Source organism: Colletotrichum jinshuiense, chromosome 4 (genome assembly GCF_051148585.1).
Source record: "Colletotrichum jinshuiense chromosome 4, complete sequence".
Lineage (NCBI taxonomy): Eukaryota > Fungi > Ascomycota > Sordariomycetes > Glomerellales > Glomerellaceae > Colletotrichum > Colletotrichum jinshuiense.
In genome coordinates this window covers 5,136,059-5,146,733 of record NC_139311.1, presented here as the reverse complement: position 1 = coordinate 5,146,733, position 10,675 = coordinate 5,136,059, and the positions used below count along the sequence as shown (strand labels likewise).

The 10,675-nt window shown below is 49.3% G+C and overlaps 3 protein-coding genes across 3 annotated transcripts; 1 reads left to right on the top strand and 2 right to left on the bottom strand.

Moving 5' to 3' along the window:
* Nucleotides 1–179: 179 nt before the first annotated feature.
* On the bottom strand, nucleotides 180–3,115 carry EsH8_IV_001299 (uncharacterized protein; the record flags this gene model as incomplete). The annotated part of the gene is made up of 12 exons (XM_083266189.1): nucleotides 180–473; nucleotides 531–885; nucleotides 944–1,410; nucleotides 1,482–1,664; nucleotides 1,730–1,744; nucleotides 1,806–2,071; nucleotides 2,137–2,355; nucleotides 2,424–2,439; nucleotides 2,515–2,648; nucleotides 2,724–2,778; nucleotides 2,876–2,922; nucleotides 3,028–3,115. 12 exons carry the CDS (start codon nucleotides 3,113–3,115, stop codon nucleotides 180–182), a joined length of 2,139 nt encoding a protein of 712 aa, XP_083125084.1.
* Nucleotides 3,116–5,707: 2,592 nt separating this feature from the next.
* Nucleotides 5,708–7,593, top strand: EsH8_IV_001298 (uncharacterized protein; the record flags this gene model as incomplete). Its single annotated transcript, XM_083266188.1, has 5 exons — nucleotides 5,708–5,804; nucleotides 6,349–6,622; nucleotides 6,710–7,024; nucleotides 7,092–7,275; nucleotides 7,513–7,593. The coding sequence occupies 5 exons, from the start codon at nucleotides 5,708–5,710 to the stop codon at nucleotides 7,591–7,593; spliced, it is 951 nt and encodes a 316-aa protein (XP_083125083.1).
* A 474-nt stretch (nucleotides 7,594–8,067) lies between these two features.
* On the bottom strand, nucleotides 8,068–9,656 carry EsH8_IV_001297 (aminotransferase class I/II-fold pyridoxal phosphate-dependent enzyme; the record flags this gene model as incomplete). Its single annotated transcript, XM_083266187.1, has 3 exons — nucleotides 8,068–8,514; nucleotides 8,584–8,726; nucleotides 8,789–9,656. 3 exons carry the CDS (start codon nucleotides 9,654–9,656, stop codon nucleotides 8,068–8,070), a joined length of 1,458 nt encoding a protein of 485 aa, XP_083125082.1.
* Nucleotides 9,657–10,675: the final 1,019 nt, after the last annotated feature.

Sequence of the window (10,675 nt, the reverse complement as noted above, 5' to 3'; positions counted from 1 at the left end):
ACACCCGCTATTCTGTTGGGTAAGTCTAGCAGTAGGGTCGTTGTTTTATTATTTTATGTCATACTATCCGATTCTCCGCACATTCCCAAAACCGCACAGTTATGATGTTAGACTGCAACCACGTTACGCAAGTATGAAATCCACCAGAAAATCAAGCAACGCTGGAAGCTTTTACTGCTTTACATGGATCCTTGATAGACATCCTGAGGCGGTTCATAATTCACTGGGTCCACATCCATACCACCACCCATTTCATCGGGCCCACCCATTCCTTCGCCTGTATACCATTCGGGAAACGACCATCCGAACACTGTCCGTAGATCTACCGAATCCCCTGTTTGAAAGTCTGAAGCAGCCCCGAAGTCTATGGGAGTCGGATAGTCGAGATAGTCTGAACCTGTCGGTGTGCCCGTCTGGGGATCGAGACTGACGTCTTGCGTGTCAGAGCCCCTGATTATTGGCGCTACTGTACCCTTTGTTGAGGCTGTTGTCAGCCATAACATACGTCAAAAACTGCCTCTTTCTCTTACCAGATGTGAGTTCGCGTCTTGAGAAACGTTTTGCTCTTGCCCTTCCATATCCTGACTGCCAGTTGACCGTAGAGCAAGTTGACGGTCCGTCATGGCAACTGCAGCAGGTGGGTTTAAGGAAATTGCTGATGCCCTCCTCTGCTGAGCCTTCCAGAAATATTCCCTCGCAATGTGTGCGAACTCGGGCAAGATGCCCCCCGGGAGTGCTTGGTTGGAGGCGATGTCCACAAGGCTAAAGTATCCGGCCGCTGTGTCCAGGAGTGACAGATTCGTCCTAGACTCGCGGTGAGATGGATTGTGAATGACCAAGTCAAACAGGATGAACACTGCCGACACGGGCAATACAGCCAGAATGCTTTGATACATAATTTAGCATTTTCTGCACTAAATCCAGAGAGAAAAGCATGACTTACAATATCGGAACGTGGGGCTGTATGTCGATGTGCTTGGTCAATTCAATGATGGTCCTCGCAGTGCTCATCAGTCTCTGCTTGCTTGTCTGCACTTTGTTTCCGCCCTCACGGTTGTGATAGAGGGTCAGACGTTCGAGGGCAATGACTATTTGGTAGTAGCTGAAGTGAATCTGAAGTGCGGCTGAGCGGACACTCAATGGTGCAGAGAGGGGGAAGTGTGTCGAGTCGCCCGGTCGGAACTCCTCGGGGATAGACTGTCGCCATTCCTCCAGGATTCCATGGATGTGATCAATGGTCGACTGGTATAGCTCTGGCGATCTCAACGACGCACTGATAGAAAATAGAGATGTGTAGACAATAGATGTAATACGCCCAATCCTAATGAATGCAACAAACCAGTTAAAGTCTTCATGTTGTGCCTCGGGGAATGGCGGAATCATGCAGCCGATGTCTTCATCTGGTATGACCTGATCACTCAATAAGATTGTTGCAAAGGAGAGAAACAGATGCGGAACGAATGTGGGGTAGGTTTACTCACTGAGCATGTCCGGCTGTGCATGGCTTGTTGCTTCTCCAGGGCATAAATCACCCAGAAAACCCTCAAGTGTTTGGCCTCTGAATTAACGTTCTTGTGATAACGGAGTGTAATAACCATCCGAGCAGCATGGGAAATAAGATAGTCGTCGAACTGCAGAGCACAGGAATTCATGGCATAGATAGACTGTGGAAGTGGCGAAAGTTAGACTCTTACGTTGTCGTCAATTGCTGGAGCAGAAGAATGCTTACCATGGCTGCTAGGGCCTGGATAACGCATCATTTAGCAGACAATCTCAAAATTATGGGTATGGATGAAGTTACAAACCTGAACGCTCTCAATAGATTCTCGGGGGAGGATGATATCTGCCATGTGACTCAGAGCCACCTGAAAGAACTCCCATGACCGCCCCTTTCCAGGTTCAAATGATCCACCCTGGATGAATTGGCTACCCAAAGCCAGGATGCTGTGGTATAAGGCCGAAAATACGGGATTTTGAGGCAGAGTCTCCATCAGGGTCGGATTGTTGGCTTGCGTCTCAAATTCCTCACGATCAAGAAAAGGGTAGACAGGGTGGAGGTTTTTGAAGAAAGCTTCAGGCATGTTAAGCGGTGTGACATGTGATACATCTTTCAGTCGGGTAGATGGGACGACTTACCCTGGATACACGGCGCAGCCTCTTCCGGTGCAATCAACGCTTTTTTGCTGGGCTTATGAAAGTTAATAGGTGGCCATGGGGATCCATTCGCGATGCCTAGGCGGTTCAGGATAAAATCGTCGAGTCTTTTGACAACATCCTGGAGACGGGAATTGCCAATGATCTGAGTTAAGGACGCGACTTTCTGTTCAGAGAAGAAGGCTAAGCCAGAGCTGGTGACTGTATTGCTCATTCATTAGACCAAGACTATGAATGATCTTTTCATGTACGATATAGACACTCCTTACTTTGTTCGTCGGGGGCCTGAACCGATTCATATGGGCGGTTAATTGCGGAAAAGGTAATAAGAAACCAATGCACCGGGGTAACAGAACATACAGTGAAGACGGTGGAATCGTCAGGAAGTGCGATATTTTGTGGACCATACTGCAGGACACGGTCGATGAAAATCTCGCCAAGGGCCGCTTTCCCCGAAGTTTGAGAGCTTGCAGGAAGAGACTCAGGTGCGGGCACTTTTTGGCCATACCCAGTAGTCAGAGATAGCTACAATACATAGACAGCCAACTAGGGGCACGGGATGTATCTACCTCGAACCCGGGTCTTGTGCCGGAATATGCTGAAATGGCACGGCTGTCCACGTTTCTGGCCGGTAGTTGTCAGCGCGATCTATATAAAAACTCATGCCATTCATATGGCTTTTTATTCCCCGTTATTCAAGAGGGCAATCGCAATAACTCACTGAGCAGTGGGCGCACGTAGGCGGTGAGCCTGGCTGTGTATCGGCAACTAGGTAGAACCAACGGCGGAACAAGTCAGTCATTGTAGGCTTGATCGGGCAGAATCGCGCATCAAGAAACACCGAAAGAGGGGCTGGAGATGAGGGGTGCCCACCAATGCATCGAATTTTCCGGTGCCTGCATTGATCACACGTCTTGTTTATCTTGATGGCGGCACCCTGTTGACCGCGCACGGAAGCCATGGTTGCTATGGTCGTTAGGTAAAGCAGTTAGCGGTGGGTTCGGAGTGGCTTTGAGAGACACGAAGCTGATTGATGAGTTGTGGTATGGTGAGGAGAGCGGCCTATTTGGTTGGGGTCAGACGACTTTTCTCTAGACCCTTGGCGAAGACGGGCTTGGCCGGGCGACAGCTTGGCCGGGCAGCACTCTCAAATTACTTCAACCTATAATGTGAGGCTAGGCATCCACGCCACCATGTTCTCGATTCGGAAGAACAGCTGACGTCAGCTAATGCAAGCTGGGAATGACGAAAGGTGCGGAGTTTATCTATACATATGGAGGTTAATAGCCTATGTTTCTCTTTTACTTCGCATCTGCGGGCCGACTTTTAATCAACTTCAACCATGGCTGAGACGCAATACATCACCGACCCGAGCCAACTGTCTGGTATAGCTACTCGAATGTCGATGCTCCGTGTTGAAGATGATTCTACGGGCTCGCAAGAACAGCATGTCACTCTAGCCTTGCTACAGCCACTTGCTCAAGATGACGTGCTCGTCTCCTGTCGCAACCCGGCTTCACGAGTACTCCGCAATTCAAACGGCATTATATGCGGAAAGTCAAATAACGAGTTTCTGAATATCAAGCCCCTGAGCACAGCCTGGAGACAGGCAGCGAAGGCAGAGGCACCCATTTCCCGCGTGATATTTGATCTCACGCTGCCAAACCTAGGCGACAAAAAGACAACCGAATTCTCCAAAATCTACTGGGATACTGCAGTCCCGAATGGTGGCGGTATTTGCGTTATAACTCAGGACGCTATAAATCTTGCCATCACTCTAGCTACTGCCATGGCCATGCGGATGCGAGGTAGTGGCGGATTATTCTTTGGGCTTACGTTTGACGAAGCGCAACGCCCATCTGCAGTGGCGATGGGACGTCTTGAGAAGCACCTTGCAAATCTGGCCAACTACGCGTCTAGAAATTGATAGTTATGTGAGATTACAATTAAATCTATATTTTCTCGACTAGTGAGTAATGGTTCACAAATCAGATCTATATCGTAATTAGCATGTGGCTTCCTTATTTACCTGTCTGTGCAAGTTGATTTTGTCGGCTTGGAGAAAACATGACATGTGACACAACCCAGCTTTTCTAGTTGTCTGTCTGGAATGGTAGGATCTCCTTGGGAATACCCCATTTCAGACTCGGGTCAGAGTCTAGAAGACCAAGGATAAGGCTGGTGATATTCTTGGGGATGTAGTTAATGAGGAAGGTTTGCCCATTTATGAACTCCGCACGGTCGGGGTCAACGCAACCTGCGTCCATAGTTTCTTCCTCCCCAGCTTCCCGTTGCCAAGCAGAAACTAAGCTGATACCTTGGGCGGCAGGGCAAGTGTCTAGGTCGACGCACACGACGGCTCCCATGCCGCCACTGCATGATATACCGTAGTTGTGGCCGCTGTTTCGTCTCCAGAGCACACCCTTGCAGATCGTTGTTAGTTTCAGATTACTGCAGTTCGTGTTTTCAGACAAACCAGTGTGGGAGGCTTATAGCAGTGATGTAGCTCACGTCCAGACCTCTGAACTTGGCAGAATAAAAGTCTTGATCAGAAGCAGAGCAGCATCTCTCTCTTGTAATGTTTGAGCACCTCAATCCCCAGAGTTGTCGTTACAGACAGCACTGCTGGGATAGACAATGATGTCAACTGCCGCAGTCAATCCTACTAGCGCGGCAGTATCAAAAAACAAAATAGTGTGAAGCATGACGAAAGGTTGCCAAGTTACTGAGAGGTGAAAGATGGACTGATTCATACACGGAGATGGCAATTTGGTCTCCTTCTAAGCACAAAGTCTTCCTAAAGGACAGCAAAAGGACACGTATAATAACTCCATAACATGTGATAACATGTGAATGGCTTCTGTCCCCCACGCACACTGATGGATAGCTTGCGACGCATTGAGAAGACACGCATCATCGTGTCATTCTCGCCTCAGTGCTGCATTACATTATTGGATGATGCCAAGGTCTAAGGCGAATGACGCCAAGGTCAATGGCTTACAGGAACATTTCTGCCCAGGAAGGTCCCATTTTTTATGGGCAGCCAAGGACATCTACACTTAGTCTCCTAAATGTCTACTGGCCCCCAAGTTTGTCTGCCTTCTTGGCGTACCACTAGGTTCAGCTGCTGAATGGGGACACCAGACAGCAATGTAACGACAACGGATTGCCTATAGAGCTAGTTAGGAATGCAGACCACAGAGGACGAGCAGATCTAGTACCTTGTGAGTCTTGATGTTTCAGGCAAGAAACAAGTCCTATAATAAGTGGAGGAATCGATCATACTAAAGGATCAAAAAGATGAACAGTACAGTAATCACAGCGGTGGCGCGGGGTGCGCTATGCAAGGATCCAAGTTGATGAGCGGTACTGCTGACGGCCGCGGGTGGGTTGCGCAGGGATTGGAGAGGGTGGTGGGGTGTGGCAGGGCTAGGAGGGCGTGTCTCCCGGAACGACCCCCGTCTCCTTTCCGGTATCCGCAGTGCCGTGTCGCAGTCTTTCACGGTCTTCAAATGCCTGTCAAGTCCGCAGTCGAGCCAGCCACGGGCTTCAGATGCCTGTCAAGTCCGCACGGGAACTAGTAACGGACGCCGGGATAGACCGGATAGACCCGACATCCGTGCCATTTGATCTAGGTGGTGTGAACAGGGGTAAGTACACAGTAATACAATGGGCACCTGCAGATGATTCAACGCCACTTTTTCCTTTCCGACTCTCGTAAAATCGATCCAAAGCTCGTCACGAGCTCTTGGGACGGCAACATCAGTACCTGGCGCCAAGCTGGGCCGTCCCCCATCTGGTTGCATATCCTTGCATGTCCGTTTATTCGCCGTCAATCCATATTGTGCGGTGGTCCGAATTTTCCGTTGTAGCGAGCGACATGACGGTAGTGCGGCTTGCTTAGAGAGCAGGGTAGAATGAATTTCAGCGATCATCAACCCGCATATCATGTGACAAGTTTCCTGATGTTGGCTCAAGTCAAAATTTGCTGCTCTCAACTCAACGTCTCTCACAACATCAATCACCCTACTTGCTTTTGAGTTTGAGCTTCTCTCTTTGAAATGACAGTACCGATTTTTCCACTTCGCCGTCTGCTGGGCAGATTTGTTCCGCAACCTCTACCACCTGATGGAACATTTGATGGCCAGAGGATCTTAGTAACCGGCGGGACAAGTGGCTTGGGGTTGGCGGCAGCCATGCACTTTGCCAGCTTGGGTGCCGAGGTCCTCATTACCAGCCGTAACATTTCACGCGGCCAGGATGCCAAGAGAAAGATCGAGCAGGTGTCCAGGTGCAAGAGCGCAGGGGGCAAGGTGACGGTCTTTGAGTTGGACATGAACTCATACGAGTCATGTGTCGCGCTCGTCACTGTCCTCAAGAAGCGTTTTGGCGAGACCGGCGGGCTTGACGTTGTGGTATTGAACGCCGGCAGCATCAACCCGCAGTACACGCGGAGCCCCGAGGGATGGTAAGTTGATAGCCCCGAGGCTTTTCGAAAACTTGCGCTCTAGATATTCGTGGTTAAGAACATGCTGATTACCTTCGTTGCGAATAGGGAGCAGACCATTCAGGTGAACACGCTCAGCACGACTCTACTGGGACTTCTGCTAGTGAACTGGCTCAAGGAGGAACGGGCGAGGCGCATCACCCCCGCACGTCTGATTTTTGTCACATCGCGCGACCACCTCTATCCCAACATTGATCAGTGGTCGAAATTGGCTGAGAAGAAAGGCCTCTTGAACCATTTCAGCGATGAGACGCGATGGCCCTCAATTTGGGACGATATGCAGCCAAACTACGGAAACAGCAAGCTGTTAGTTATGTACGCCATCGAAGAGATCAGTAAGAGGGCTTTGGGGCCTGATGGGGAGTAAGTCACAAAGATCAACATTTGCAGCATCTGCTGTCCGGCATATGACTGACGTGTATGCATCTAGATGCCAGGTCCTCATCAACAGTGTTTGCCCCGGGCTTGTTTACTCCAACATTGCCGGAAACATCGCCGATTTCTCATGGTTCTGGAAGCTGGGTGTTAAGGTATACATGATGGTCGGCGGCAAGACGCCAGACTCTGGCTCTAGGATATATGTCAATGCTGCGCTTCGTCCTAAGGAAGAGCATGTGAGTGATTGGGAGATGCCTTGACTCTTTCATGAATCTCAGATTTGGCTGACAAAGTCTCCCGCGACGAATAACAGGGACAATTCATCAATGCTTGGTTGACTCGTGAGCAGTACCGCAGGTTCGTACTCGATTCCAATTGTTCTAAACTTCACGGTTCTATAGCATCTATATTGACCCTTATGCCTCTGCTTCAGAATCGCGGTTCCGAACATGACAAGCGAGGCAGCTCTGAAGGTGCAGGCCCTGGCTTGGAAAGAGATTATTGAAGAGCTAAGAGCTAAGGTTCCTGCTATTTATGAGCTTGGAAAGTTTTAGTGCTGGTGTCATTCTGGGAAACGACGTACTTTACGATAGATATTTTTATGCAGTCAAGTTTTGTTTGAATCTTACCGTGTTCTCACATACAAATTTGTCGTGAGGTTTAACGGACAATTGTGACAACACGACCAAAAACCTAACTTCTGCAATAACTTTACATACGTAGGTAAGGATGTTGACTTTAGGTACGTTTACTGGTAGAATTTGTTAGAGTAATACTTGATTGACCATTGGACGTTCGGCATTCACTCTAGTGGTATCGACCTTGCATGTGTTGAAGTGACGACTCTGATACTTAGACACTTGATTAAGGTAACCAATATTCAGCGGATTCGGTGAAGTAAAATCAGATTGATCTAGTGTAAAGATGGTGAAGAAAGTATATCAACGACTGGTCGTAGCAATAGGCTACTGTAAGCGAGATGCCTATTGTCCGTTCTAGAAGCTAAAATAGCGCCGAACTAGCGGCACTTAGACCATGCCATAGCCGCTCAACCCTTGCTCCCTCATCCATGCGTAAACACGACCTGCAGCCTTAGTCGTCTTCTCCGCAGATCTGCCCTCCTCAATGGCCGACACCTCATCGATCCACTCAAAGATTGCGTTAACGAGGCCCTCAACCTGCTCCTCTGTATTGATGGCATGGAAAGTAACCTTAAGACGACTCTGACCAGCGGGAACCACGGGGTGTTCAACAGGGAAAACACAGTACGATTTAAAAACAAGGTGGAGGTAAAGCCACCACATGTACTGATCACGGGTGTGAATGGTGACAATGTGGGTAAGGAAGTCACGTTCATCCCATTTCTCAGACTGTGGAATCCGGAGTAAGCCTTTCTCGCGAGCGCTCTTCCAGTCACTGTGACTCGTGACAGTTTCAAAGAAGAGTGCTGCGAGGTTTTGAACGTGCTCCTGTGCCTACATTTTGTATTAGAAAATCAGCGACTCGTTCTTCGGCTTAATTGGGCTCTATAATAAGTTCCTTACATCAATAGTCTTGCCTGAATCGAGCAACTGGATCCCGGCCTTCATTGAGGCCACGAAGGGAAAGGAAGGCGACGTAGTAAAGATGAAAGAGCGCGGAAAGTTGATGAGTACGGTCTTAATCGTCTTGTTACCAAGGATGATAGCTGCGATTAAAAGTTAGTCAATCTCATAATAAAAAAATGACGAAAGATGCAAGAAGCCTCACCCCCGTTGGTACCCATGGCTTTTCCAAAGGTGTGCATTCTCACAGCAATCTGCTTCTCAAGGCCAAGATGGGACACAAATCCCCTTCCCTTGGGTCCGACTGAACCGGTGCTGTGAGCTTCGTCTACAACGAACTGCACATTCTCGAGGCTCTCTCCAAAGAGCTCTTTGGAGACGTCAATGAGTTCCTGCAGTGGGCAGATGTCGCCGTCCATGCTGTAGACAGACTCAACGGCCACGAGAACTGAGCGCCTGCCCTGCTTGATCTGCGGGTGGGACTCGAGGATGGAGACCATGATCTCGCGGAAGGCTTGGACATCGTTGTGGGGGAACTCAATCTTTTCCGCTGCAACGCTGTGCACCATGCCCTCATGGGTGCTGGCGTGAACTAGAGCGTCGTAGACGATAACATCGCCTGGGCGGGGAATAGCTGACCAGATGGCCAAGTTACCCTCGAAGCCGGAGCCAAAGATGAGGCCATCCTCAGCGCCATAGAACGCAGATATCTCGCGCTCAGCCTGCTCTATATACGGGTAGTTCCCGTCCATGAGCCTGGAGCCGCCAGAACCCGTCTTGAAGTCAGGGCTCTTGGCCAGCTCACGAAGGAACTCCTCCCGCAAGAGACCGCTGGCGCTGAGTGACAGGATGTCGTTGGAACAAAAGTCCACTGCATCACTAATCTGCCAGAGGTTCTGCATAACATGGTAGAGGCTCTGCGAGGCGCGTCGCACGTCTAGAGCTTCTTCAAGATTGCGGTAGAACGTGGGGAGCGACTTTGTAGCCCCTGGAACCAGCTGTTGCCCTCTGATGCGGGTCAGAAGCGGACTAAAGTGTCCGGAGTCGGGAGAGAAGCTCTTCTCAGCGAGCATGATGAAGTTTAAAGCTGTGAATAAGGTGAATGATGTGAATAACGTGGGGGGAGGGCAGAACTTGGAAGGATCTGAAGAGGATGGTAAACTTTGTGAACTTAAAGAATCTGGGGGTTGGAAAACTTGGAAAGTCTGAAAGGTTCAAAATTTCGAAGGATTTGGATTATCTGAAGTAATTGCAGAGACGTAAATAACACAAAAGTTGCCAATGTGCAGACTTTGATGCCAAGCGCAATGTTGATAAGAACAGCTCGGCTTTGGGGGGGCCTTCGTGTTCCATTCGTCAGATCGTAATTCACTTGTCAAATTTCACCATTACTGTTTTATTCCCACTTACATGTACGCTTCGTCTTAGATTACCCGGTCGGGCGACAAAAACGTGCATGCCGGGCGGGTATCTGGTAACCGAGAGGGAGGGGGTAGACTTAAAACATGACATGAGAGATTTCATGAACACCTGCATTTAAGGCGATCCTGCTGCCGGGATATTGATCCTCACGATGCAGTAAAGTCTCGTTTCGGCGCCACAGAGCCGCATACAATTCAGAAGCTCCTATTTGGCTAGGCGTAAGCTCACTTCAGGCTTGGTGTGCCGATGGGCTGGGGAGTATCGTAAGAGCATGGCCTCGAAAAATAACGCCTTCAATCCTCCAAGCTGGACGCGCAAAATATGTATCGTATGGGTCTTTCCTTGAAACACAACATCTTCGATCTTTCTAGCCAGACATCTGAGAAGATAAATCGGGGAACGAAGCCTATCTGGGCAATCATTCCATTTCTTTCAGTCTGCCATCTCTCAATAAAAATGGCGTTAGGCTATGCGATTCTTGGCGAGGGAAGTAAGCAATTGTGGCCATCGAAACTGTCTGGAAACACTTGTATATATCGCTCAGCTGAATACAAAAGGGGTTGGGCAGGATTCTCGCCAAGACCAGTTTGTAAGTCTAGAGTGGCGGTAGTATGGCCAATTGGTCGCATGGTTGGAAGATGCAGAGACGCTTGGCATTGGTATTGGCAAA